General features: G+C 46.3%; 1 protein-coding gene across 4 annotated transcripts in view; it reads right to left on the minus strand.

The window, feature by feature from the left end:
* Positions 1-27,521, minus strand: part of LOC119187234 (RYamide receptor) — a 452,287-nt gene that overhangs the window by 5,686 nt on the left and 419,080 nt on the right. The window contains exon 4 of one of the 4 annotated variants that reach the window (XR_012887261.1): positions 16,202-16,575. The exons of 2 other annotated variants lie outside the window; for them this stretch is intronic. Coding sequence is in view for 1 of the 2 variants with exons in the window: in XM_075878903.1 (XP_075735018.1) it covers positions 16,258-16,575 (318 nt within the window). In the remaining variant the exon portion in view is untranslated. Of the gene's footprint in view, positions 1-15,589; positions 16,576-27,521 lie in introns of those variants that run through there. One more of the 4 variants, XM_075878903.1, reaches the window with a different exon arrangement.

Consider the following 27,521-nt stretch of genomic DNA (forward strand, 5'->3'; position numbering starts at 1 on the left):
GATTCCTGGGTGTGCAGTCATTCTACAACGTAATCTTGTTTTTACATATTTATCAATTTCACGGAATCTTATATATAATGGAGAGGAACAGAAAATGGCAGTTCAGCACTGACCCGCTCGCATACTTGTCACCTTGCTTCCAGCACAGCGGATGTTTGTCGCATACATGCATAGTGCTAGATGTGCGCAGGGTCGAAAATGATACTCGCACATGACTGAGAGAAGATGAAGGCTTTCGTCTGAGTCATCCTATAGGCGAATGCATAAAGGACCCTGTGAGTTTTAGAGATGCACTAGCAACATACAGCAATAGTGTAACAGAATTGATGGTGTTCAACGGTGAACAGATGTTATATATGCAAGAGGAATGGAATCCCAACCGTGGCGAGCGCACTTTATTTATTTATGGTGCCGCAATGTACATATATCTTTACGCCAGTGTACCTATATATGTTTCGGTGCATTTTAATCGCCTAAGTGGTAAAAAAGCTGCTTTGTTGTTTATCACTCTACGGCGTGTCTCATAACATAGTGGTGGTTTTCGCATGCGCGTAAAACTAGGCCGAGTCTCAAAACTCCTCTTTCGTAAGTGCGTTATTTCATGAATAGATCAACTTCGCTAATATGTCCCGCATCCTAAATGGTTGAAATATTAATTTGAGAAACTTCTTGGCGCATTTTAAATGCAATGAACTTATACAGACTGAATGCGGACGGCGTCTTGGTCACGGAGTTTCAGGCCATACAGCCACCGAGCTTCTCCGAAAAAGCCCGTGGCTGCTGCCGGGCTGACGGCGTCCCTGTCGCGTGTACAGCGTTGATTGACTGTGTAGTCCACTGCTGCCACAGCATGAACGCGCGAACTGCGCCACGGGCAATAGCGTCGGAAGGTCTGCGCACTTGCCCTTTGCTGCCATGGACGCCGTTCCATATTAGGCACACGTTAAAGAACCCTAGGTGTTCGAAATCTCCATTTTTCTTTACTACGGTGTTTCTTATAATCATATATTGGTGTGGTGATGCTCAACTGCAACCGTTATTATTGTGGACACCACTGAGGAGAATCACCGACAACGATCACGCGCGCTCGACCAAGAGCGGCAGTGCCGACGAAGATTGGATCCCGCAGCCGAGGCTAAGTGAATAGAAGAGCGACTACTTTAGCCCTATTTTAACAAAAGAGGACATAGGTGGCAAATTCAAAAAACGTAAAGAAACAAAATTGCAAGGCGACAGCCAGAGAAACACAATCTCAACAAAAGTATTGAGTCGATCCCGAGGTGTGGGTGCAAAAAAATGCTGCGAAAAGATAAAGACAGGAACAGGAACTGTGGGTTGTCCAGAGGGCCCACAATGTGGTGGTCGGGCTTCGCCAGACTGTCCCAACGTGGGAGCGGCCCGTTACGCGTTGGGTCGTGCACCTCAAGATTTGAAATGAAGTTTCGTATCTATCCATCCATGGCAGGCATTGCACTTTCCCAGCATTCACTTATAGAGCTGCCCTCAGTTTTTTTTTGAATACTGGCGCAGAATTTTAAAAACAATATTTCAGGGCAACCATCCCGAATCGAAATGGCTTGACCGTAAAACGCAATGTGCGTTGTGCCCATCGGCACTCATGCGTGAGTTTTTTCTCGTGCACGCCACTCTTCTACAATTTGCAGGCACGATCGTGAACGCCTGCTTGCAGGTCCATTGCGAACAAGCACGTCATGCATGTCTGTTTCCTAAACTCAAACCAGGTGAGGTAAAACCACGTGAGGATAATCGATAATGAAGGAAAGCATGCGTATAGTGTAAATTATTTGTTGTTGTTTAAATGTAAGGGTAATAAATATGTGACGTGGGAAACAGAAATTGCACAAGAAAAAAAAGTTTTCCGCTGGTGAGAACCGAGACCACAGCTGTGCATTAAGGTGGTTAGGCTAGAAACCCGCTTTCCAAGCCCACCTTGCTTCCTTCTTCTCATTGAACATCTTATTTACAAAACCTGGTCCTTCTATCTATGGTGGACCAAAACTGTAGCGAATAGCACTTCACGAGAGCTCGAAACATCTTACAATCTAGCCATCTAATTATGACTTTGCCGTAACAGTGCCGTATTTGTCACATGCCACGTTCACACCTCTTATGAATACTTCACACTTTGTAGATATAAAACATGACTCTTTTGTACCACCGGAAAGTGATTTCGTGCATCTGCGGCAGGGTCTTAGAGTTTAATACAACAGTATACCTATAGAGAGAAATCTGACGCTGCGATCATGTACCTCCATGGGAATTATGGGAAGTACAGGCTTCGGATTGGATAGGGTTAGCTAGTGAAATGTTTACAGACCTTTGCTACAGTTTCAGTTTCGTTCTTCGCGGAGCGCGGGTAGTGGGGTGCGGCAAAACAGGCTGAAGCAGTGCAGTTGTTGCTCTAAGAGGCTGACGACCACTAGATCTTCTGATTCGCTGCGACGTTGGAGCTTTGCAGTCGCATTTGACAGTTTAAATGAAGCGTCGTCCATTCACCGCTGCGCCTAGATGTAGCGTCTCATGCCAGTGCACAGTATTGCCTCGCGTTCATGTTTTGCACGAGCGCGTCTTGCATAAACTCGTTTTAAAGCAACTGCGAAGCGATGATGAAGCTAAGTAGACGCACCGTCACGCTCCGCTGACTCAACTTCACAACGAAAGCAGAGGTGCGTTGGGGGCACACCACTGGGACAGACGCACCTAGCGTCGCAGAAGACTAAACGATTAGTGTTTCTCACTTAATATTGTGCTCTTATTTGCATAAATACCTAATGCGTACTTTCGAGAGAAAAACAAGCACATTTTTTAAGTGTTGTAAAACATATTTCATTAAATCTTGATGCCAAATCTTGAACGCAATGGCAGAGTAATGCATACCCTGATGTTTAAATTTGTTCATGTTTCACTTCTACGCCACGGTCACAAAAAACTTTTTGCAGTAAAGCTTGCGTACAAAGAGATGAAGCAAGTTTTAATTTAATATAACTTCATATCGTTTTTTTTGTACTCGGAAAAAAAAGCGTCGTGAATCTCAAGAATGTTATCCATCCGAAGCAGATCCGAAGCCTGTACTTTCTATCATTCCCATGCGGGTAAGCGCCGCTGAAGGAGCCCGCGTAGACACTAGCGCCAGATTCCACTCTAGGCATTTTTGTATGAAACTCTATGGGCAGGGTGGAATGAGTCGCTCAAATCTGTTCGTGAGCAGCGACACTCACCCAGCACTAACATAGTAAGGGCGTAGCTCCATATAGTACTCTCGCTTGTCCCCGTTCCTTTTACAGCCCCGCCGCGGTGGTCTAGTGGCTAAGGTACTCGGCTGCTGACCCGCAGGGCGCGGGTTCGAATCCCGGCTGCGGTGGCTGCATTGCCGATGTAGGCGGAAATGTTGTAGGCCCGTGTGCTCAGATTTGGGTGCACGTTAAAGAACCCCAGGTGGTCTAAATTTCCGGAGCCCTCCACTACGGCGTCTCTCATAATCATATAGTGGTTTGGGGACGTTAAACCCCACATATCAATCAATCGTTCCTTTTACAGACGATAGTCTTTCTTGGGGACCTTCGACGAAAAATCTTTGTTCTGTCTGTCTCTCTGTCTGTACATTTGTCTGTTTGTCCGCCGGTAACGACACCTCAAACGGCCGACCCCATCCACAGCGCCCACCAGTATTGCTCAAGACTCAGCGTTCATACTTGTGCGATTATCAAATAAAAACAATCATTGCGCATATCTGAGGTACCATAATAACTCGTCGATGTTTTGTATGTGTGCCTTTGCACTAGAGAAGGCACACACAAGTAATTCTAAGGACCATAGCGTTAAACACGCTGCGGTGACAGTGCAACGCAGTGCTCAAAAAGGCAAGTGTCACCAACGCTTTGCTGAAATGACATGCTGGTGGCACCTACCCATCGCTTTGCGTTGTACACCTTATCGCCTCCGATAATGGCACGCATCTTTCTCCGCAGGCGCGCATGCCTACATTCGTTTTCGAAGATAACTGGCAGATGGTGCTCGCGTCCAACGTGCCTCGATGCGCTCGTTCGCCTCCGGTGCAAGCTCGAGGAACTCTAACGCAGTGCCTACAAAATACCTTTCACCGATTTACTTGCGCAGAACATAAAAAAATTTTTGTTCACTCTCTCCAGACGCAAGACTATCGTCTTTTGGCAGCATCTGCAATGTACCACGCAGATCCGGGGCCAATTTTTTCTTTGCTAATTGTTTTTGCACACCTGCTCTTTCCATGTTTCCTCCTCTGTCCCTCTCCGCTTTTTGTAGGATAGCGAACTGGACGCTATCGAATAAATGCTGAAGGGAAATGCTTCAGGTCCACGTACTCAAATTTAGGTGCATGCATGTTAAGGACACCGGGTGGTCAGAATTTCAGGGGCTCTCCGCTACGGCGTCTCTCTTAATCGTATTGTGGTGTCAGGCATGACACCCCATAAAGAAAAATAATAAATAATTGGTGACTTAAATTGAATAATTTAGAAGTTATAAAAAACCTCAGTAAGGCTGTCCTTTTCGAGGCGTCCCGTATACGGAACACACCGACACGACAGCATGCCACGGACGCTAACAGACTTGCATCAACATGCTCTACAAATAACCCGTAAGTCATGCTCAAAAGGCTTCAATAAAACGCGCCTAAAAACATCAAAACAAGAGACGTTGGCAAAAAGGTGGATGCTTTTAGTGATGTCAAGCTGTCAAAAAAGGAAATGTTACTGGATATCAAATTTCTGACGATGATAGATCCCCTTGTCGAATGTTCCCTTGTCGAAACGCTAGCTTCAGCGACTATCCTTGTTTAGCAACTTCTCATCCGACCGAAAAGGTCAAGACTCTTGCAGCAGTCTTTACTCTACTAAAATTAAATAAGAGTGGTAATGTAGTAATGAACCACGTACAAACAATAAAAAAATTACACTTAGCAAATGCAACTTCGTATGCAGTGCAAGTATCGAACATCATGTACAGAAGCGTTAAGCATGACAAAATTATGATATACTGTAAACTCTACGTTAGATGCATGCGGTACAACGGTCTATGTCTCAGTAGAAGCTTTGCGGAAACATTTCAATTAAATTGTGTATATCATTGGAGAAATTGAAGAACTGTGAAGTTCACGCAGAAAAACAACCGAGAAAAAGAGAGCGAAAAGACGCGTTCTTTGTAAGCACGTAAATTCTTACACCGTGGACATGTCACGATAACTGTGCCGTAGATGTGAGAAATCACGTAGACATAACAACGTGGCTAAAAATAACAGTGAATCAAATAATAGCAAAAAATTAAACAAGCTCACTGAACCAAGCAAAGATGAACGTTGCCACTGTGTAGTTGACACGCGGGGTACGGACGTCGACGTGAAGGTTGCCTTTATAGTGAGAAACAGGCGGAGTTTTTAAAGATATACCCCGCAGGAAGAATGTGGCAAGCCGTAGTGACTTCGATGTGTGTTTCAAACCCTACTGAGAAAGAGAAAAATGAAAGAGAAGGAAAGAAAGAATGTGAAAATTGTGTCTGTAAGGAAACAAATAGACGAGCGGTAAGGTGACGCATTTCAGCGATGAACAGTCCGAAGGCCGTCGGCCATGCTTGGGGGGCCTACGGCAACTACGAAAAACGAGCATGCGTGCAGTCAGTGGTTATACGGCGTGCGGCGTGCACATGTTGAGTTTTTTGCTGCGAGCTTCCACACCACCACTTTTTCAAATTCGGTGCCTTACTTCCTTACTTCGATAAGGTTGGAACAAAGGTAGAGCATAGAAAAGTAACATAAACGTATACGTAGCCGATTCCGTGAAATGCTCATTTATTGTTTAACACAGAGAGCGTCTCACGCTTACCTTTCTTTAGAAGGGTGTTTCCGGTCCTCATAGTGGATCAGTCAAAGTCTGATACGCCATGTAAGAGTTCGCTGGATGAGACAATGTCACCGTGTTTCATCAGCATACTGCTCGCGGCGTGACGTACAACAAAACAAACAACGCCTATTGCTTGCGTAGTGTGCCCAGCACCACGTTCTTCATATAGCTTGGTGCATCATTTTGTAATAAAAATTCAAATAAAATATTGCTTTAACGTCTTGTATACCAATACAAGGACGACAGACCTGTGTTTTGTGAAAGGCAAAATGCTGCTTTTCATGCCAGCGCTGGCCTTAAACGGCGTTTTTTTCTCATGCAGCGGAGTACTGCGCTGTTAAGTTTCCCTCATGCCGCGACTGTTCAGGGACAGGAGGAGGTGTTCTTTGAGAACAGGAGAAAATAATCTTTAAAACGATTGCTCTGATGGAGCAAGAACTATAACAAAACTTTTATATATGCCTTGCAACGCTTTCTATATCTGTTTGCAACGCTTTCTGTATGTGTTCTTACCGTGTTCCTATAGCAGGCCGTGTTCATGCGTCATAAAGTTGAAGAAAGAACATTTTGATTTATTAGGTCCTGCCTGCGATCATTCACATAAATAGCCTGTCGGAGCCACCTCTTGACATTCGCTGGCGGCAAAAGCATAGCTCCAGAAACAAAGCTTTTGCTGCATTTAAGCAATACCATTTTGATTTTCATGCAGCAAGAAACCGCCTCGTACTAGGAAGCAAAAGCATGCACAGCTTTTTTACAGCGGAAACATGCAAGCTTGGATTGGTTTTAATTTATGCGCATTGGTACGCGCTTAAAAAGCAAGGCGTACTTCGATGTCGTCGCTGTACAAACACGGTCACGCGTTCGCATTAGGGAAAAGCGGTGGTACTCCCGCGTAAGTTCTCGATGAAGATAAAATATGCAGCACAATTCTTTGCAAGCACACTTAAGTTCAGCCTTGAGGAAGGCCCACACAGTTTACAACTACTAATGGTGCTTTTTATCTTGCACCATCTTAGTTTCAGTCGATGTCACCCACGTCATTTCTATCTAGACGGCACTGATTTACATTGCGTTTCGAGACTCTCTAAAAGCCTGGGTGTTGCATCAAGACTCCAGCAGCCCACGGCATTGCCTGCCCTGCAACCCTGGTATGTCACTTAGAAGTACTTGTTGCTGAACTATAGTTGGTTCGTCATACAGAGGCAACTTCTAGACGCGTAAAAACACTACTAAAAGAAATACACACAAAGAAAGAGCGTCAGAACGCTCTTTTTTGTGTGTATTTTTTCTTGTGGTGTTTTTTTTACATGTCTAGAAGTTCCTTCAGTATAACTCTGCAATGGTTTTCGCTGCAGACCACCGCCCACAGGACAGTCTATTGAACGACCTCTAGTTTTGCTGGAAGGACACATGATAGTGCCTTAATTGTTGCAGACAACCATGTGTGACATCGCTGCTGCTGCAGATGATTATAGCATTTCAGCCACTTGTCCGTATATTTGATCACGCCGCTGAAGAGTGACTCAGAGTCCGCGAATTTAGGAGCTTCAATATCTAACGAAATAGCGAAATTTCGGTGGCCTATGGAGGGGGGAGGGGGTACGCACTTATATAGATGTGTGTATAGTTTTCTTTCTTCCAACCTTCATCTGGGGCTGGCACCATCAAAATAAATAGCTAAACTGAGCTCTTCGACCGAGTCTGCTTCTTACAATGCTACGTATGACTACCGCCACATCTCTTGCGCTCTCCTGTGACCCAGCAGGCTGGACAGCGCATATATCCACCGCCTGAGTGTGAACTGTCATACTATAAAAACAAATGAAACAGTAACCTCATAATATTGCCTCGGCATCTTGTCTGCATTCAAACAACGCGCCCATCACCGCGCGCACAGGGTCACATGCGCGCCATCTTGTGTTGCGCAGAGACGATGATGCAGCGAACACCCAGCTGGACCCGGTTTATGTGCACCACGCCCTCGGGACTGCTCTTGAAAAGGAAGAAGAAGGTCGAGGAAGGACATCTTTGGTGTTAAACTGACACGTTCTACGACCATAGTCACTTTCAGTTGTGGGCACAGGTTCGCCCTTTCAATAAATACGTTTTATTATACCCCCGAGTCCTGCAACATCGCTACAATATAGAAGCTTGTTTGTATAGATTCTCTCCTCACGATTCCCCAATAAGATGTTAGACTCAGCTGGTCTCATAAATGGAATCGGGGAAGATGCGTTTCCTAAAAGTGGTGATTTAGTAAAAAACGCACTAAGGGGCCTTCTCAACACTTCCGCGCTGTAGCGTTTGGCGTCTGCCTTTTTCTTTCGCCAAGATAAAATGGTGGGATAGCTGGCCGCTCTAAAGATTTGAACAATACTTCTGTCGAGAGCTCTGTCACTGTGAATATATGTGCAGTCCTAATACTTGCCAGCATCACTGAGCACGCACCATGTACGTGTGTGAGTTGGACTATAGTTCCAGTGGACGCACATTTGAAGTCAGCCTGGAAAATGATGTTAAGATGAAGAGAAGGGCACAAGACAAATGCTATCCAGTAACTGAAGTTGTTAAACAGCATATTAAGAGCAGCCCATGAAAGAAAATAACAATGCATGCGTTTATGGAATTAGTGACATCATGGAATAAAGAAGCAAACAGCTACGTTGAGCCCAATGTGCCGAACAGAAAGAATATTCCGATTGCGGCTGGTTGAAATACAAAACCATGCTCTTCTTGCATATCCAAAGCTTCTGCAAGTTGACGCGCTTTGTTGTGCGTGTGTGAGTGTGTGCGCGTGAAAGTGCGTGTTATGTTCATTTCAGTTCAATTATAAAACGGCTTATCACATACCCTACAAATGTTAACAGACGGATTGATAAAGTATTGCTATTCTGCCTCTGATGCTCGTATACGCAATTGCAAGTCTGACGATACTTTGTACATATATGTTATAAGTCATAATATGGTGAGTCAAGCGCACACCCACGCTCGCTGGCTCACTGACTCACTCATTCACTCAAGGGAACAGAGCTGAAACGTGGGCTTGTTCTTTCATCGTCATTGTTGCAGCGAGTATATATATATATATAAACATGTGGAGCGAGGTGAAAACACGAGACACACACTGAGCGTAGCTTGCCCTGAGAGTTTCACGTCTTCTCTTTTTTAGTCTACGTATACCGTCTACTAAGCTCCACTTTAACGATGAGGGATCTATAACAGTTTAAGATATTCTGGCAAGTGGCCAGGTGAGAGCATCGTTTTAGAAAACTTGGAAAGTTTGCGTATACTTTTAAAGCGGCGTTACACGAACGCATACGTGCGGCTGGTGTTTACTCGATGAACGCTGGACACGTTCAGAAAGGACGTGTGTCACTGTTTCTCAGGTATGTAGGCACTGCACGAAACTTTGGGATTGGTTGGAACTGACAGTTTCATATTATCCCATTTTAAAAGTAAACTCGACTTGTTGTGCAAACAGACAGAAAGAAGGAGAGAGGCAATAAAGAGTGCAGTTTCCTGTCTCACTTCATTCTTTTTACTTGCGCAGCAATTCGACTTTTCAGTGTAGACGCTAGACTCGGGAAATGTGTGGACACGCAGCGCAACCTGTCGACGCCGTTTTAAGTAGTGCAAAACCTGACTCCCTTGCACAGTTTGCGGCGCAACCAGGTGCAATTATCAGCTACAGCGTTCAAAACAACAATTGAGCTAAACATAGGGTGTATTTGCGCATTGAACACTTAGAAAAGAGCTACGAATTTCTCTCCGCTTGTTGGACTCGTCACCGAACCGCCATGAAGTGCCTGCTTACTCACTCGCTATAGAGTCGGCGAAAACAAGAGCTGGCGCAACAGACTCCGCTATACAAAAAAAGACCCCAGTCGGTGCTACCGTTGCTTTGTGAATTGCCACGGTCGTAAAGGACTTCAGTTTTGCTGATTTTCGCAGCTTTCGAGAAGAAAAACGGTGAGAGCGCTGGACACGCGCCGTCGCGAACGTGTTGGGTAAGCGAACTACTCGCGTTCTCCATAGTCAGTTGCATGAAAAGGCGTGATAATATAGGTATCCTGTTATTGTTCGAAGTAGCCTTGATGGAGAACTGTCGTAACTTTAATTATGAAGCTCAACAGAGCCTCAGACCACGGTGCGCTCCTTGCAACAGTATACCAGTGACGCGCGCAATAGACATCGCACAAGCCGCGACCACTAATATTCTGAAATGGTGGGCACCACATTGCATTGATTGATTGATTGATATGTGGGGTTTAACGTCCCAAAACCACCGTATGATTATGAGAGACGCTGTAGTGGAGAGTTCCGTAAATTTCGACCACCTGCACTCTAACGCAAAATTACCCGAACAAGGAGTAATGGAACCCAATAGGCGCGCGCGATGAACGAAGAGACCGTTGAGGAGCACCCACAGAGGGAAGCGTGCCGCGCGAAACCACTTAGTCTCCAAACACGCTCCGAAGGCATGAACACCCGGGGATTGCAGGCAGCGCGAAAAGCGTTGCCAAGTTGACCAGCCCTCCTTTTCCTCCTCTACTGGCTCAGTCTTTCCCCGTATTTTGCCGGCGACGGTTCGCGTAGCGTCGCGCTTGGAGTGCTCGACCACGGCCGCCTGGATTCGACGATCTAAGAATTACGACTTGGTGCTTGTGTGTAGGCTTGGATGAGCGTGGGCTGCTGCTTTTGCGTTTCGCTGCACCCATGAAGTATGGAGCAAGTCTCGACAGATCACCACGCCGCGCTGTATATCTTTGGCTTCAAGATAGTCACGACCAACACACGACAGCAACAGTTAGGAAGGCCAGTATGGCGGCCGAGAAGACAACAGGCCTATTGGATATATACTTCAGTCCGACTCAGGGCTGAAAACAGCGCTGGATTTTAAAGCAAGTAGGTTATCATTCTTTATTCTACTCTTCATGTCGCGTGTGTGATACGGATCAAACTTGCCGGCAACGGGCTCGGTCGTGTTGTATATCGCACGCACAAAATGCATCGCGAAGGTCAGTTTCGGCGTCTGGAGTTCGCCTGTGCTTTGCGGCCGCCTGGAAATTGGCCGCCATTGCCGTAGGCCTCCCGTACGCTCGCTCATCGAGTGCTCGCCTGTCTTAGCCGCCGCAATCAGCTCCGGGCTGGCGATAACGGGCTGAGACCTCGTCGCTGTGTTGGGAGTCGTCGAAAACATGTTGCGGGTTCTCGTAAAGAGCTTGGTTGTAGTATGTCGCACGCTGTAAGTGCACCAGCACGGGCTGGCGGGGCTTTCGCTAACGTCGGAACTCATTGAAAATTGGTCGCCTATTACTGTTGGCTTTCTCGTCAGTCGGTCGCATGTAGCTCGGCGCCATCCGTTGGCCGTGGCGGTGGACTCGCGTTTGCGCGCTGCACTCGCTCGAATTCAGGAAAAAGGGCCACATTTCCGTCGATTTCTTCGGCGCTAGGTCCAAACCAGCTCGGCGCTGTTCGTGGCGGTAGCCAAGCGTACGCTCGCTCTCCTGTTCGAAGACACTCCGCGTGCAGCGCCGTGTTTGGTCTCGAGTTCGCTTGCTCGAGCTGTATGACGTCGCTCACTTGGGTCTCGCCGACTTGTTAGCGTCACGGTGGTTCGCGGACTTGTGGCTGCGGCCGCCGCTCCTAAGCTGTTGCGCTACGGGGATCGAAGTGAGTCTTTGACGATGTGTGACATCACGGTGAAATTATTAGCATGACATGTCTCACGTATGTCTTCATTTCACCTTGCACATATTTATCATATGCATTTGTATTCATCTTGTGTCACGTGTGACTCGCTATTTTACATACTTATTGTGTAGCCGTGGGCACACACTCTGCTGAAGACTGTGTGCGCTGGCGTCTGCGATGCCTGTCATCCATCTCCTTCGTCAGAGCAGCTTCAGATGGACTGTGTGAGATGTGAAGGTAAAGTTATTTGTGTGTCATATTTTAACGCTTGTTTTTATATTAACGTGCAAGTACTTGTCATATGCGTGCATCTTCATCTTCTGTCACGTGTGTCTAACTATTTTTACTATATTATTGTACGTGCAGCCGTGGAAATACAACAGGCAGAAGGCTGCGTGCGCTGGCGTCTGCAATGCCTGTCATCTATCGCTTCCGTCGGAGGAGCTCCCCAAGGAGTGAACAAGATTTGGCAACGAGACTGGACTTGTACACTTCACCATGAATTCACTCAAAAGAACGGAGAAACTTCAAGTGTATGTAGAAAAATAGAAAATTTTGATGTCTCACATTTTCCTTTCGTTGTTACCGTGACTGCGAAAGCAGCTGCACATAGGTGGCTAACAACTTTTTCGCGTGTTCTTTTCTGCGCAATTCGTTGCTCACTGCGCAGAAAAACAGGCAAAAAAGTATTAGGCCTGGCGGAAAATAAACAGAAAAACAATGTTTGAACTGACGACAAAAAGTTCATCTGATTGGAGTATTTGAGTAAATCAACCGTTCGTCAAGCAAGGTGCAGCTGTGAGGACTAACGGTTGCCCGGTAAGGTGTAAATGTGGGGATTAAGAGTTGGCCTATAAGGTGCAAATGTGAGGACTAAATGTTAGTCCTTTGAGGTGAATTGTGGGACTAACGGTTGCTCACTAAGGTGTAAATGTGAGGACTAAATGTTAGTCCCTTGAGCTCGTCTGTGGGGACTAACTGTTAGACCCGGTGCCATTAGTCCTTAAAGGAAATAATGGTTGTGGCAGCCCCATTAGTCCCCAAAAGGACGAACCACACACCCTTTTAACACCCTTTTGCCTTAGAGTATGGGGTTTCTTTAACGTGCATGCACCCAAATTTGAGAACACGGGCCTACAACATTTCCGCCTCCGTCGGAAATGCAGCCGCCATAGCTGGAATTCAATCCCGCAACCTGCGGGTCAGGAGCCGAATACCTTAGCCACTAGATCACCACGGCGGGGCCACCACACAGTATTACGCACAGCTATGAAGGCTCTAAGTTCTAGCTTTAACGAAATGCGAACACGTACGTCACACAGGTAAATCGCAAAATGATCACGAGCGCAATCGTGTTTTTCTTGTCGTTGGTCTCCGCAATATGTAACCGGTAATATGGGCAATCGCAGGGAACTGTGAGATACGATGGCTTCCGGTTCGACGCACCACGCTGGTTAGCAGCGGCACGCGCGCATTTTTGTACCGCTCCGCTGAAAAAAAAAACACATCTCCGTGCGATGTCAGTGCTTTAGAAGTTAGTTTTTTTGTTTTTGCTAATCGTGATTGTGACAATGACAAGCTACGAAAGCCATGAACGGTAAGGAAACTTTTTATCGCACTAAAATGATCTGCAATGATTTTATGCTGCTCGAGGGTACTGTCACTTCGGCTAGCAGATCAGTCGATACAGAAAACAGTTTTCAGTGTATAATACGTTACTTCAGATAAAAAAAATCACTATTTTAAAGATCTAGGGTGATGGGGACGACTGTAGCAGTGTGCTAAAAGTTCATTTCGGGATTGCTGCTACGGCCGACATCATCGGTAGATCGGCATGAAGCGCAGCACTTATTGAGCGAATTGAGATATCTTTTTTTTCTCCCCTTCTGCGCGTTATAAGGTGCACTTCTTAGTCGAAGCCAGATGCTTATATAAGCGCTGATCTTGATTAAGCTGCGCGGCACGGCGGGACATAATCAATACAGTCAGATATAGGCGGCTCCGAATAATCTGAACCCTGCGCTTGTTTACCGCACTTCTTCCTTTGATTGCCGCCTGGCGCACAGTTTGACCAAGATGAACGCAAATGCACTCGTACAGCGCTTCGTGTTAACTTACTCGTCAGTGAAGCTTTTGCCTTTTTTGTTATATATATGGGTGCAATGGCCGGCGCTCATCTCGTATGGCAGGTAGATTTCACCCGCACGTTCTCATAATATCTTTTTTTAGGCGCGCCTGCGTGACAGTTTATTTCTGGATAGAATATTCACAGAAAATTCATACGCAAGCTTTTTTTTTTAGTGTGGAATACACATGTATCTGTGATAAAATTCTTTTCTCACACTCTGGATTTAACGTTCCGTGTATACTCAAAGGCTACCTGTCGCCGTGGCTCTCTTCAAAGCCGCGGCCCACCTCATTTTTCTTTCTTTGTTTTGTGGCAATCGATTCATGCGTTTGCCTTTCACGCTCGAGTTGGAGCAGCCATAGAGTTTCCCAATATACACTAGAGGGAACTCTGGCGCTAGTGTCTATGGGAGCTGCAATGAAGAGCGCTTCAGCGAGCATGGGAATGATGGGTAGTACACACATTTGTCTAAACTTCGTACTTCTGGCCAGCTTTTGGCTCCGTGTGTGTTCGTGTGGCTTGGAGCTGTTTTTTCACGAAACAAAAATCAGCAAATGTTCAGCGGTTGCGCTTCACCATTTTATTTTTTTAGACCTACTTTCCAAATGGGCTCACGAAGTTCAAAAGGGTTCGTTCTTTCTTTCAAAACAAAACCGTGACCAGCAATTAACGAAGCCGCAAGTACAATTCGCCGCCCGCAAGTACGAAGACTAGGCAAATGTGTGTACTACCCATCATTCCCATGGTCGCTGAATGATCGCAGCGCCAGAGTGCCCTCTAGTTAATTTTGAGAAACCCTATGGGAGCAGCCAACGGCTCAACAACCAACCATGGTTTATCAGGAGGAAGAGAAACGGGCAACCGCGCGCACGAATCCCCAATAATCTGAGGCTTGCGGCGAAGTGGTTCACCGTCGTCTACTCTTCTCAAAACGGAAGCCGGTAGCAGACAGTGCATCCCACAATCTCTCGCTCTTTTACTGGTCACCTATTGCCGGAGCTATCTAGGATGCCTCGGTTTTGCCTTTCGTTGTTCACTGAGAAAGTGGACACGCATGTATCCCCATTTGTAGCGTATAAAACACATGACAACCGTCAACGGAACATTCTAGCAACAGTTAAGCGCACAGGAAGCAAGAGATCGATAGATAATGCAACTGCAAAGACGAAAATCGTCAGGGACATTCGTGCCGGATAAAGAGCGCTTCGTACCACTGACCATAGATTGATAATGTACGTACTTCATCGCTTTGGCATCATGTGTAGGGCCAAGTTTAATGCATTTAGGTATTGAGAGCGCACGTCGGAGTGCTTGCCTCGAACTCGATGCCATGCGATGCTCGCTTGCACTTAAATTGCAGCACATCGAAATAACTGAAACATCTTTTCCGTTGTACGTACAGCTCGCTTTGGTGAGCTTCTTACTTTTCTGAAGCGAGGTTGGATTGACGGAAGAAGCTTGCCAGGCCCTTGAATTTCAAGGAACAACGCCTGAGACCAACGAAACGGGAGTGCCTATGCACGTTCACTTGCGAATGGCTCTCTTTGCATTGTCCATTTCTGGCCGGCGCAGTGATGGGGGCGCTGGTCAAGGTGTTTGTCGCAGCGCCGCCAGGGCAAAGTCTGATGTCTATGAACCGACTAGGCTGCAAAAAAGTATTGCTGTATTTTGATGGAGGTAGAGAGCCCGATAGAAAGTATCCTAATAATGCTGATTGCATTAACAGCACGTTCACTTGTAGAAGCTTTGTTGCATATACGAAAATTGAATGGTAAGTTTAACGATGAACTTAATCATTCTGCTAGATAGCAAGCACGCAGCTGCTCAATGACTTATGCTGTAATGCTGTTTAACTGCATGTACGCACATAGTGTTTTTCTTTTAGTGTTTAATAAAATTCAGCCCGACTGCAGCCCTCCTGTGCCCTCCCCTTAGTGTTTATGTCGTCGTCCGCGCTGATTTAAAGTATATTCATGCAATTGCTTATACTCGCTGCAACATTTTCTGTAATACAAATGTATATGCGAATATTCAGGGCATGTCTGAGCTGTGGAGGTTTCCATATGTAACTTCCTTTCGCGCACTCCGCTTTAGACTCAAGTGCATTGCGCCATGGTCCGTGGTAGCTGTTGTAGCGCGGACAGCGAAGGCATATTTGCGAGGTGAATGTCACCTGAACTGGCTACGCCACGGCGGCTCTGGCTTCGCACTATCCTGACACATGTTCCGTCGTCAGAAAAGTGCGGCGTCAAAGTAAAGGCCTGACTCAACGTACTGCCCGCTGGAGCGCATCAGCGCGTGGCTTTTTGACGCGGCGCTGCGCCCTCTTTCAAGGGAGAGAGAGAGAGCGCATCGCTACGTGAAGCTGTGCACCCTCTTAATTTATAGAGAGGGTGAGGCGCTGCGTAAAGACACGACCTGACGCGCTGCAGCGGGTAGTACGTGTTGTCAGGCCTTTAGGCGCTAGAGGAGGAGGGCGCACCTGCAGTGGGACACAGAGACAGGCATTGCGGCGCATTCAGCGCCTTGGGCACCGAGTCAGATGGCATTGCTGTTGGTAGTAGCTCCTTTCTTGACGTTGCAGGTGGACACAAAGCACGAAGAGCGCCGACGCGTGGCAGGCAGGCAACGGAATAGCGCCTGCAGACCCGCCCGGAACTTTGCGTTCATCCAGAAGTAGATGAGGGGGTTGTAGCAGGCGTGGCTCATGGCCAGCCAGTGGCAGACGAACCACATGTAGCCGATGCCGCTCACGTCGTAGATGGATGGGTACTGCTCCGACACGACGATGAACAGGTTCAGTGGGAGCCAGCAGAGAAGGAACGCAGCCACACAAGCGATCATCATCTTGATCATCTGCGTACGCAGGAAGGGCATGTCACACATGCACCATACGCATTCACCAGCTTCAATTGCCTTATAATGAAAAAAAAGATAATAGGTCAGCATTTGAACAGCAAAAAATTGCGCTTTGAAGCTTCATATCTGTTATAAAAGGCTAACTTTAGGCATGTATGTAGGTCCCTTTAGTTGTTTTTAAATAATGATCTTTATGTGCGGTCGAGACGCATGGTTTACCGTATTGATTCGCTTCCTTCAGAACGTTTTCGGTAATGGTACCAATAAAATAGAATTTGATTATATTAGCATCTCACACGGCACAGCTCCAAATGAGTACAATAGTACATAGTAACCTTTTTACGCTTTTTTGATATATGGTGTCCCCAATCTCACGCAACCCGATTAAAAAAAAAGCAGAACGCTGTTACGCGGAGCAAGCTTATAGTACTTATTGTTCCTATAGTGCACTTGAGCAGCCACTACTCATTTATTCGATAATGAGAATAAGTTAATTAGTCCGTTATATTTGTAAATCAAAACGTACTCACCTGATTATCAAAATATCAATGCGGCATATGTGGGCATATTGAAATGACGCCTGTGCTACTACGTGCTCTAAATGTGTGCTGATTTCCTCGGTTAATAAAGAAAGCCGACAAAACCTGAAAAATAACACGTGACTATGCTTCCGCCATAAAAAAAAATCGAGTGCCTTCAAGCGTTATTGCTGCAGACAACCACTTTGTTTCTTGTCCGTTCCATGGTCGGGTGCCAACAACATGCGTCGCAATCTTGCAGACATTTCTCCCGCTCGATTGTAAACGACTATTAATCTTATGTCATGACCGACTACTCTCTTTAATAGCACGGCTGGAGCACTGTTCTGATTACAGCCTGAAGGCTGGTGCACACCGGCGACTAGCAGTGGTCGCGCGACCATTTGCGACCGGTCGCAAACAGTCGCGAACGGTCGCAAAGTGACTGCTTTGGCTAGTCGCTTCCTGACCGATTTTTCAGCCGCGCGACTGCGGTCGCAAAGCTGCTGAGACAAATGAGCGATGCTCAATTTTTTTTTTGTTTTTGCGCGGCGCTGGCTTTCTGCCGCCAGATACAAACGAGTGCGTTCCTCTGGGTCTGTGGCACCATGGCCACCACAGAATACTTGGCTTTGAGATGGCGGTGCGCAGCAGCTCGGTCAAAGTGTCAAATTTACGTGGTGGCATTCGCAAAAAGCTAAACACCGTCAATGTAAAAAGAAAATAAAGCGTGCACTATCTTTGCCCCGTATTCACAATCGTTTTTTGTCTTGAACTTGACTTGTGACCGCCTTCAATGCAGCGCGTTAGGAACGCGTTTGTGCTTCATGCCTTGGCAACGACTTAAGACACCGCGTTCGATAAGCGTTTGTGCTGCATTGGAGGCTGTGGCAAGTCAGGATAAATTGAAGAGCTTTTATGAATACGTACGACTCTCGGAAACACTCCTCGTCGTCTCAGCGCAGCTCGGGAGGTAGGCGGCTTGCATGGCCGGCCAACTCTCGCGATCGGATTGACGGTCACACCCACCACAGGCTTTTTTTCTTTGGAGGCATCTCTGCGGCCAGCACTGACACCATGGCACAGCACACCAGCCCCATGACAATCTCTCGTTCTTCGCTTTAATTGAACTCCTTGACGCTTTTGGGAACGCTGTGTGAGAACGGACGAAAACAATAAATGCGGCGCGCTTGATTTGCTCCACTCACTCAGCTGGAGGGGATGAACTGGTCGGCGCCGGTCTCCAGAGTTCTCGCTCATAACGATATTCGGACGTTACTGCCTGGTTTTGCAACTTCCGGTCACTCGCATGCAGCCTCTGCCGGTGTGAACATCAGTCACTTTTTGGTCGCCAGTCGCGAAAGGTCGCGCGACCACTGCCAGTCGCCGGTGTGCACCAGCCTTGACTTAGATTAGAGCGGCGCACTTCTTCGGCCGGGAAGTGGCAGATATATAGGTGGCCCACATTTTTTTCTTTCTGCAGTTTTTCATTGATACTGGCCACCTTACAGTGAACTTCTTGGGGGCGCTGTTTCTTAGTGCATGCAGCAGTCGAGTCACGTGCCACTTTTGAAATTTCGCAGGTTTTGCCTACCAACAGAAAAAAAAGAGCAAGTACAGTCAACTAATACAAGTTCCTTATGCTATGATATAGCCACCTTGGAACATATGCTCTGGCGGTGCCCCGCGTTACGCTGTGGGGAAGTGATCACGCCGTCCAAATGGGAGGGTGCTATTGCGAGCTCCGTACTCGAACAACAGCTATGGGCAGTCCACCGGGCCTGCTACGCAGCAGGTAGACTTGGTCTTTCTGTTTCGCCGTAAGAGTGACCCACAACGTGCTAAAGCACGTTCCAAAGGACCAAATAAAGTTCACCCATCCATTCATCTATGCAATTTGTACCTTGTTGAAGACAGAGCACCGAGATGTCGTTTCAACATGCGCGCATGTGCATCATTGACGTTTTGGTAAATATGTGAATGCCTTTCGAACTACCAATAATATTATGTCTATGTGATTGATTCTCACTAATGACAAATTAGTAGTGGTTGCTCGAGTGTGCTAGGAACAGTATGCACTATATAGGTTTGCTTCGCTAACGCTGTTCATTTTCTTTTATTATATCGTGCTGCGGGCAATTTGGGACACCCAGTTTAAACGTGTCCGAGATGCAATAGCTGATCAAGTTCGTACACTACCTTCCTGCCACTTTGAGAGCAATATCACATGCGCCTATCGAGATAAACATGCTCCTAGGTTTCTTGTTCTACACGAATTGTTATGATGTTACACACGCACGCACCACGGTGTCTACGGTAACGGTGAAACAGGTAACAAATGGAGAGGCAAAGCATGAGCCATCAAGTTTCATAACGTTGCCGTAGCTTTACTGATTAAAGTCTTCATCAAGAAAACCTGAAGCTGTGCGAAGCGAAACGAAACACTCCCGCAACAGTGCTGGCGGTGATCATTGAAGTTGAAAATTTACAGATACAATGCATTGGCCTTACGTCTTTGCACTGTTGGAGCAGTGCCAAATCACTGCGACCTGTAGGTGGCCAGTGTGTCCAAAAGTGATTGCCTCAGAATACAGGCACATGCGCGCTCACACTCATCCCCTCCGGGGTCGCACCCGCGACTGTAGGGTACAGCTGAGCATCGTCACAGCAATGCACCACCGAGGCGGACGAAAAATAACGCACAACTTCAAAGCAGGAGCCAGTGATATAGGTGCTTTTTAAGGCACTGCAGCTATAGCAGGCCGCGAAAACTCAGTGCTAGTTTTGCTTTAAAAAACATGCACGCTCGTAGCGGTTCCGGGCATCATAAGATGCAGTTGAACGGAGTGACATTGATGTGATTGTTCGCATCTATTGGCTTTCACAAGTTTTTACAGAAAAAAAAAGATATCGCTGCAAATAACTTCCCTTTTGTTTAAATGTCTTTGATTCTTTATTTCGTGAATGTTAAATCAGGCGAAGCGTGGGAAGCTATTGACTTGCATTGGTAGCACTTGCATCCGCTCCTTCTCGCCTCTCACTCAGTGATATTATAAGTTGGATGGCGCTCAGTTATCTCACTCAGTTCGCGTGTCAACTACGGGAAAGATAAAGACAGCAAGTTGTTGCGGGCAGAGAACGGAAGCCGCAGTGAGCTACGCCGAACAAGTCAACCATGCATTTGTCGAAGATGGCAACACACCATCGGGCAACACACGTTTTCCGCGGCTCTGTGGTGTGCAAACTCTGGTATTTCTAGTCCCGCGAAGGTTTTGCAGCGTTTCCTAAAGGCAACGGGTGAGCACAAATATTTGGATTCATTATTTGAGCAGGTGTTTAGACGATGGCGTTCCAGACACTGCGATCAGACTCAACTCCGTCTTTAAGGTATAAGGCAAAAATACTTGTTTATTTACCTGCGTTCGGAAGCGCTCTGCTGTCACTTGAGCGTCCCCGCGTCCCTCGCTCGCGCTCTTCTTCTTTCTCGTTTCCTTGTCCCAGCCCAGAACGTGAAAAATAATCAACATTCCCGGCCGCGCAAAGTTAAACACATAGTTCAAGTGGGTACAGTCTTTGTATCGGCCTGATCGCAAGGTGACCGCCTTGCAACTTGATCTTGCAAGAACGAATGAGACCGTCTGCACTTCGGTACACTTCCGTGACCCTTGCGAGCTTCCATAGCTGGCGTGGAGTGTTGTTCGCATGCACGAGAACGATGTCCCCTTGCTTCAATGCTGTATTTGATTTCGTGTCGGCAAAGTGTACAGATCGTAATTGCAACAGGTATTCTTTTTGCCAACGCTTCCAAAAACTTTCAACCAGCAGCTTCCTGTAGTTGTGTCTGCGTATGGCGTCTGATCGTTCGGAATTACTGTTGACTTCGTCAGCGGTCGCATACAGTATGGAAGTCAATCGTCGTCCAAGGAGAAGTTCGGCTGGCGTCAAAATGCAAGGTTCTCCTGCATCTGTCTCGATGAAAGTCAGAGGCCTAGAGTTGACGACTGCTTCGACCTCCGCCAGCACTGTCGATATTTCTTCGTAGTTCAGACGAGCTTTGCCGAGAATTTTTCGCAGCGGAAGCTTCATTGATCATACAAAGCGCTCCCACCATCCACCCCACCAAGTAGCATTTGGTGCTATAAACTTCCACGAAATGCCGTTGGTGCAGAGGTGACCAGCGACGTCCTCTTCAGAGAACATTCGGTTTAGCCGCTTTATGTCTGCCGATGTCTTGTGAAAGCTTCGTGCGTCGTCAGAATAGATCACCCTAGGTAATCCTCTCCGAGCTGAAAATCGTCGTAGGCACAGCAGGAAAGCCTCGGATGTCATTTCCGAGACAAGCTCGAGATGCACGGCTCTAGATACGGCGCACGTAATAAGTGCGACGTAGCACTTCGTGTCCCCATTCTCCGTGCGTGCATACAGAGGGCCCGCGAAGTCGACTCCTACAACTTCGAACGGGTTCGTTGGTGTCACTCGATGACTTGTTAACGGAGCAGTCTCTGCAGCGCCTAGGACCGCACTGAAACGCTTGCATATATTGCAGTCATGCAGCACTCTTTTTACCAAAGAGCGAGCTCGACAAATCCAGTAGCGTTCCCGAAGCTGCGTAAGTGTATCTCTAACTCCTCCATGTAAGACTTTAAGATGGGCTCTGTTTGCCAAAAGTGTCGAAAAGTGGTGACTTGACGGCATTATGATTGGGTGCTTGACATCTTGTGTGGAATGCATGAGGGATAAACGGCCTCCAACCCGAAGAATTCTGTCTTTGTCTAGGTAAGGGCGTAGTTCAGCGATTCGAGATGTAGACTCGACTGGTTGGCCGTTGGTCAAAGTGGTGAGTTCTTCAAGAAAGCCTTGCTCTTGTGTACATATTATCCAATACTGTTCAGCGTTCAGGATTTCTGTTTCCACGAGATGTCCTGTATGATTACTTCGTTTTCTGCATCGGTCAGTAAATCTGAAAATCCACGCAGTGACTCTGAGTAGCTGTTGAAGCCTGCTGTACCGTTGAATATCAATTATCAGAACTGAGAAGCGTGTCATTAGTGCGACGTGGACTGTTGTAACTTCACTTTGGGTGGCTTCCGCTATGTCTAGTTCACTGAACTGTAGGGGTCATTCAGACATCGGTTTAGTAAGCCACTCGGGACCATGCCACCATTTTGAGCTGCACAGCAGTCTTTCAAGCGTCGCGCCACGTGTGAGTAGGTCAGCCGGGTTGGCCGTTCCAGGACAGTATCTCCACTTTGATGGATCTGTCGTGCACCTAATTTCATTGACTCTGTTGGCTATGAACTGTTTCCACTTTTTGACGTCACCTTTTATCCATGACAACACAATGGTGGAATCTGTCCACATCGTGTAGTCCACTTGAACATTCCTCAAAGCCCTTTTCACGTATGCCAACATTCTTGAGCCGATTAAGGCAGCCAGCAGCTCCAATCGCGGCAGCGTTGTCTCCTTAATAGGTGCTACACGGGACTTCGCAATCAACAGTATCGGCTCCTCAGGACTTGATACGACGTATATCGCTGTTCCGTATGCCGCCGGACTGGAATCGCAGAAAACATGTACTTGAAGCACATTGGTCTTCCTTGCTCCGCCGCCCAGATAGCGAGGAACGACGACGTCTTGCAGTTGCGGCAGCTGGATGACCCAATCATTCCATTCTTTTTGCAGGTCATTGGGTAGGACTTCATCCCAGCCAATTCCTCGTATCCACAGTCTCTGAAACAATATTCGTATGACAATAGTATATGGTCCTACAAATCCCAACGGGTCAAATATTCTTGATGCTGACTGCAAGACAAATCGTTTCATACCCGTCTGTGCTGTCAAAAACCCGAGTAGATTTTCCACCGAAAAGTTGAATTCATCCTTTGCAGGATTCCAAACCAAACCCAGGACCTTGACCGACGTTTCGTGAAGAACGACCATCTCATTACTAGTAGATTCCACTTGATTTTCAAGCGTGTGCATCAAATTTGCTGACTTTGTTGTCCATTTTTGCAATGTCATGCCGGCCGATTTCATTATTGTGCGCGCTTCTCGGCATAGTTTAGCGGCTTCCTCTTCTGTGTCGGCCCCAGTGACTAAGTCATCCACGTAAAACGACTCGGAAAGAGTTTGCGCTGTTTGTGCCATGACAGCCGGTGCTTTTTTCACGTGGTAGGGAATAGTAGCTGTGAGCAAAAATGGGCTACATGTAGCTCCAAAAGGCACTCGTGTCATCCTCCATTCTTGAAGCTTGCCCTTGGATAAATCTCCTTCTGCAAACCAGAGAAAGGGGAAAGCGTCTCTGTCGTCCTCCCGAATTGCAATTTGAAGGAATGCCTTTTCTATGTCCGCGATAACTGCCACCGGGTGCGTTCTGAAGCGTAGCAGAATTTGCACGAGGTCTTGGTATAAGTTGTCACCCTTTTGAAGGCAGTCATTAAGGGACTTGCATCCTTTGGCATGTGACGAAGCGTCAAACACTACTCTCATTTTCGTCGTCAGTGCTTGTTCACGCATGACTTCCTTGTGTGGCATGTAATATAATTTCATCACCTCTGCAGGTACGTCATTGACTACTTCAGCGTGTCCTGCCCTCAAGTACTCCCTTATGGTACGGTCATACGTTTCTAGCAGTCCTTTTCTGGAGTTGAGACGGTTGACAAGCTTCTCCAGTCGAGTAAGGGCTACTTGCCTGTTACTTGCAAGCTCGAAATTATCCTTCCAAGGGAGGGTCACTTCATATCTTTCGTTTATAAAGCTAATCATTTGCTCAAAATGTCTCATGGTGTTGCTCATTTCAGGTGGCTTGTTTATTGTGTCCGTAATTCCTATGTTTTCAAGTTCCCAAAAGGAGCGCAAAATCTCGTCGGAATCGGTAGCTTGGGCTTTTAGCACGCACACCATCATTTGTGAAGTAGTTGGGCGGGACACCAAGTGCGATGTGCTTCCCTGGAAGGTCCATCCAAGCTTGGAGTTCAGTGCGATCAATGATTCTTTGCCTTCGCACCGTGAAACTTCGCCGGTCAACACTTTCCACATCTGATCGGACCCGATAAGTACGCTGATGCCACTGTTAGTTATGATAGATGGATGTTGGAGCTCATCGGCAACATCGTTTCCCAGCTTCTTGAAAGACGCAACGAAGGCTACGTCCATTGTAGTCTCTGCGATGTCTTGGCAGACATCGGTCACGGCACCAATGTTTAGACGATGGCGTTCCAGACACTGCGATCAGACTCAACTCCGTCTTTAAGGTATAAGGCAAAATTACTTGTTTATTTAACTGCGTTCTGAAGCGCTCTGCTGTCACTTCAGCGTCCCCGCGTCCCTCGCTCGCGCTCTTCTTCTTTCTCGTTTCCTTGTCCCAGCCCAGAACGTGAAAAATAATCAACACAGGTATTGATTTTGCATGAGTGCATATTAGTAAACCTAGTTCTCTGCAAGGGTGACGAGACTGGAAAAAGTGCAGTGTCGCTTGACTACTATTGGTGAAGAGGGCAGCAAAGCTCTTGTCGGAAAAATGCGTTTATGGAAAGGTATGAATTTGAGTTGGCTCAACTACATACTATGAGTTTCTTTTACTTTTGGCGCGTAGTTCAAAAGATGTCAAATAATTATAGGCTACTTCCCGCTCATGAAACCGTTGTAGTAGCAGTTTCAAAACTTGTAAGTCTTTACTTCTAATAGTATCGCTTTAATACACGTTATGGACTAAATGCTTCAAAAAATTATTACAGAGAACGTCAGTGGAGCCAACGCATTGACAAGTGAACTTTTCTTTGGCCAGGCAACGCTGTTGCTCTGACGAAGACAGGTCACCTTGCCGAAAAACTGTTTCCAGTGACGTTCTTTCTCGAAGAGTTTTTGATTGCTTCAAGCCTCCCCATGTCTCTGAACTTCAGTCTCGTGTAGTACTCAAGTTCTGTGAGAAAACTATGCCCACCGTCATAAAAAAAACGTGAATGAGTCAACTACGAAGTGTCATACTCGCGATTGTTGATAATTTTTGCATTAGTTTGTAGATTCAGGGTTTGTTTGCTCATTATTTTTGCATGTCAGTTGTAAATAAAGATAGTTTTATAGATTGACACTTTCGCACCACGTGTGTCTGTTTTTTTACAAAAAACGTGTAATAAAAAGTTCATCTTATTTGTGCTGATCGAGTTTCGTCTTACTGAAAAATCAGTCAGCTTAACTTTCTCCTCTTCCGAATACACGGAATAAATTTAAAAAAAAGATCAACAAAATTTTATGGCTGCATTGCCCAAGCCGCCGGCGGAAGTGATCACGCCGTCCAAATGGGAGGGTGCTATTGCAAGCTCCGTACTCGAACAACAGCAAAGAAGGCACGAGCCTATTTTGCTTGCATGTGAAGTGAGAAAGGAGCGCTTCCGCAGCAACCCTCCTCCTCTCGAATTTTTGTACTTCTCTATTTGGGGACCTCACCAGTGATGTATTGAAAGATAATTTTTGTTCGTGATTTATTTTTAGTAGGATGGCCGGCAACCACCAGTGGTAAAAGTGGCGCTGCCGGTGCCGAGAGCGAATACATGGAGGTATAGGAAGTTTCCGCCCCGTAGCTATACTCATGGCCGAATCAACAGTATGCAGGACCCGGTTCAATAAATTAAGAGGGGGCCTTTCCCCTCACCCCACTTCCTTTCTTTTTCACTTTGCCATCTGGTTATGGTTGAGACTTAACGCTTCTTTAGATTTAGCTGTAAAGAACATATTTGTTCTAAGCCTCTCTGAATTGTTTAATATCACCTGGGCGTTTTCTTTCTTGAAGAGTACGTGACAGATTGCCATCGTAATGATTAACCATATTAGGAGACGAAGACACGTGAAACGCATTAAGATTTGCCTATTTGGTTGGATCACACTGAAAGAAGGCCAAACTGCGTGTGAAGACGAAAACAAGGAATGCATACGACACTTCGAAGCGCAGTTCTAGCACCGTGTACGCTTCTTCGATTCCTCTTAACCCATTGCTCTGTTTACACGAGAGGACATCTTCCCTTGAAAATCAGAGAGTGCCTGTGTGAAAAATAGTTTTCTCTATCTGCTTCAGCTTCTCTAATTCGGTAGCACACGCTTTGGTTGCCTGCGTGTGAGCACTGCCGAAGTTGACAGGTGGGCCTTTTTTCAGAAACTGTTTGCACGTACATACAGTAAATACGCTACAAATTGTCGATATACTTTTCATTTCATAAATCATCACGCATTTAGGCTCTTAAAAGGCAGTATTTCGATACAGTGCTATAGTGATATAGTCCGCTATTTTGATTAGTGCTATAATTAGAGAGTATTTCGATATAGTGCGAATATAGTGGTCTAGTAGCTATAAGGGACTCGGCTTCTGACCCGCAGGCCACGGGAATGAATCTCGGCTGCGGCAGCTGCATTTCCGATGGTAGCGAAAATGCTGTAGGCCCGTGTGCTCAGATTTCGGTGCACGTTAAAGAACCCCAGGTGGTCGAAATTTCTGGAGCCCCCTCCACTACGGCGTCTCTCATAATCATATGGTAGTTTCGGGACGTTCAACCCCACATATAAATCAAATATAGTGTTATTATGCATGTTGCATATGCCTACTGATCACAGATGGTTTAAAATTAATAAATCTTCGATATGGGAAGGGGGTATCCACAATCGTGCTTCCAGACAATTAATATATGTTGTAGATATTTTCTGTGCACAACCTTTACGAAGTGATGGGCTCTAAACTTTCCCTATATAACCACCGAGCAGGCATTAAGACAGAACGGCAATGCCAGAAATGAAAAGTGAGACCATTACTTTCAAGTCAAACCATTTGACTGAAAAGTCAAACCATTTGGCCAGTTTTGAACTTTGTTCGCATCAGGAGGTGTTTTTCTATCATGTTGCAGCTGTCCCACACCGCATTATATCAGATGTGCTTGTTGATATTGAACGCTCAACCTCTCTTTGTGTGTATGTGTGTGTGGTCAGTTTTAAAAGTTGTTTCTTCTGATAGACTTACAGACCGTATAGGATTTATTGAGTATCCGTGCCTCTCGCATGATTTGCAGTTTTCGTGTTTAATTTTTTTCCTAAATTATGCAGTAATCAATCAGCTCAATCCTTGCGTTGTCAATAAAGCTGATGGATGGTCCTTCACGGATGGTGAAGAGATTTTCTCGGTGGCTGTGCTTTCTTCGTTTACCGTGCGTCGTTTTGCAGCATTATGGGCTTCATTTTGAAGCGCTGCGCTTCAAACTTGAGGGTGGTTGATTTCATAGTATCATTCTTATTGTATTTTGTTTTAGGTGGACTTTTTATGTTTGTTCTTGTCTCCTCTTTTCCAATGGTGGGTAACTATCCGAAAAAGGCAGCTTATTTTGAATAAATCAAAGGATAAGAACTCAAGTGTTTTCTTGAATTTCCGATGATTTGTTAGAGCTT

The sequence above is a fragment of the Rhipicephalus microplus genome, chromosome X (assembly GCF_043290135.1).
Source record: "Rhipicephalus microplus isolate Deutch F79 chromosome X, USDA_Rmic, whole genome shotgun sequence".
Taxonomy (NCBI): Eukaryota; Metazoa; Arthropoda; class Arachnida; order Ixodida; family Ixodidae; genus Rhipicephalus; species Rhipicephalus microplus.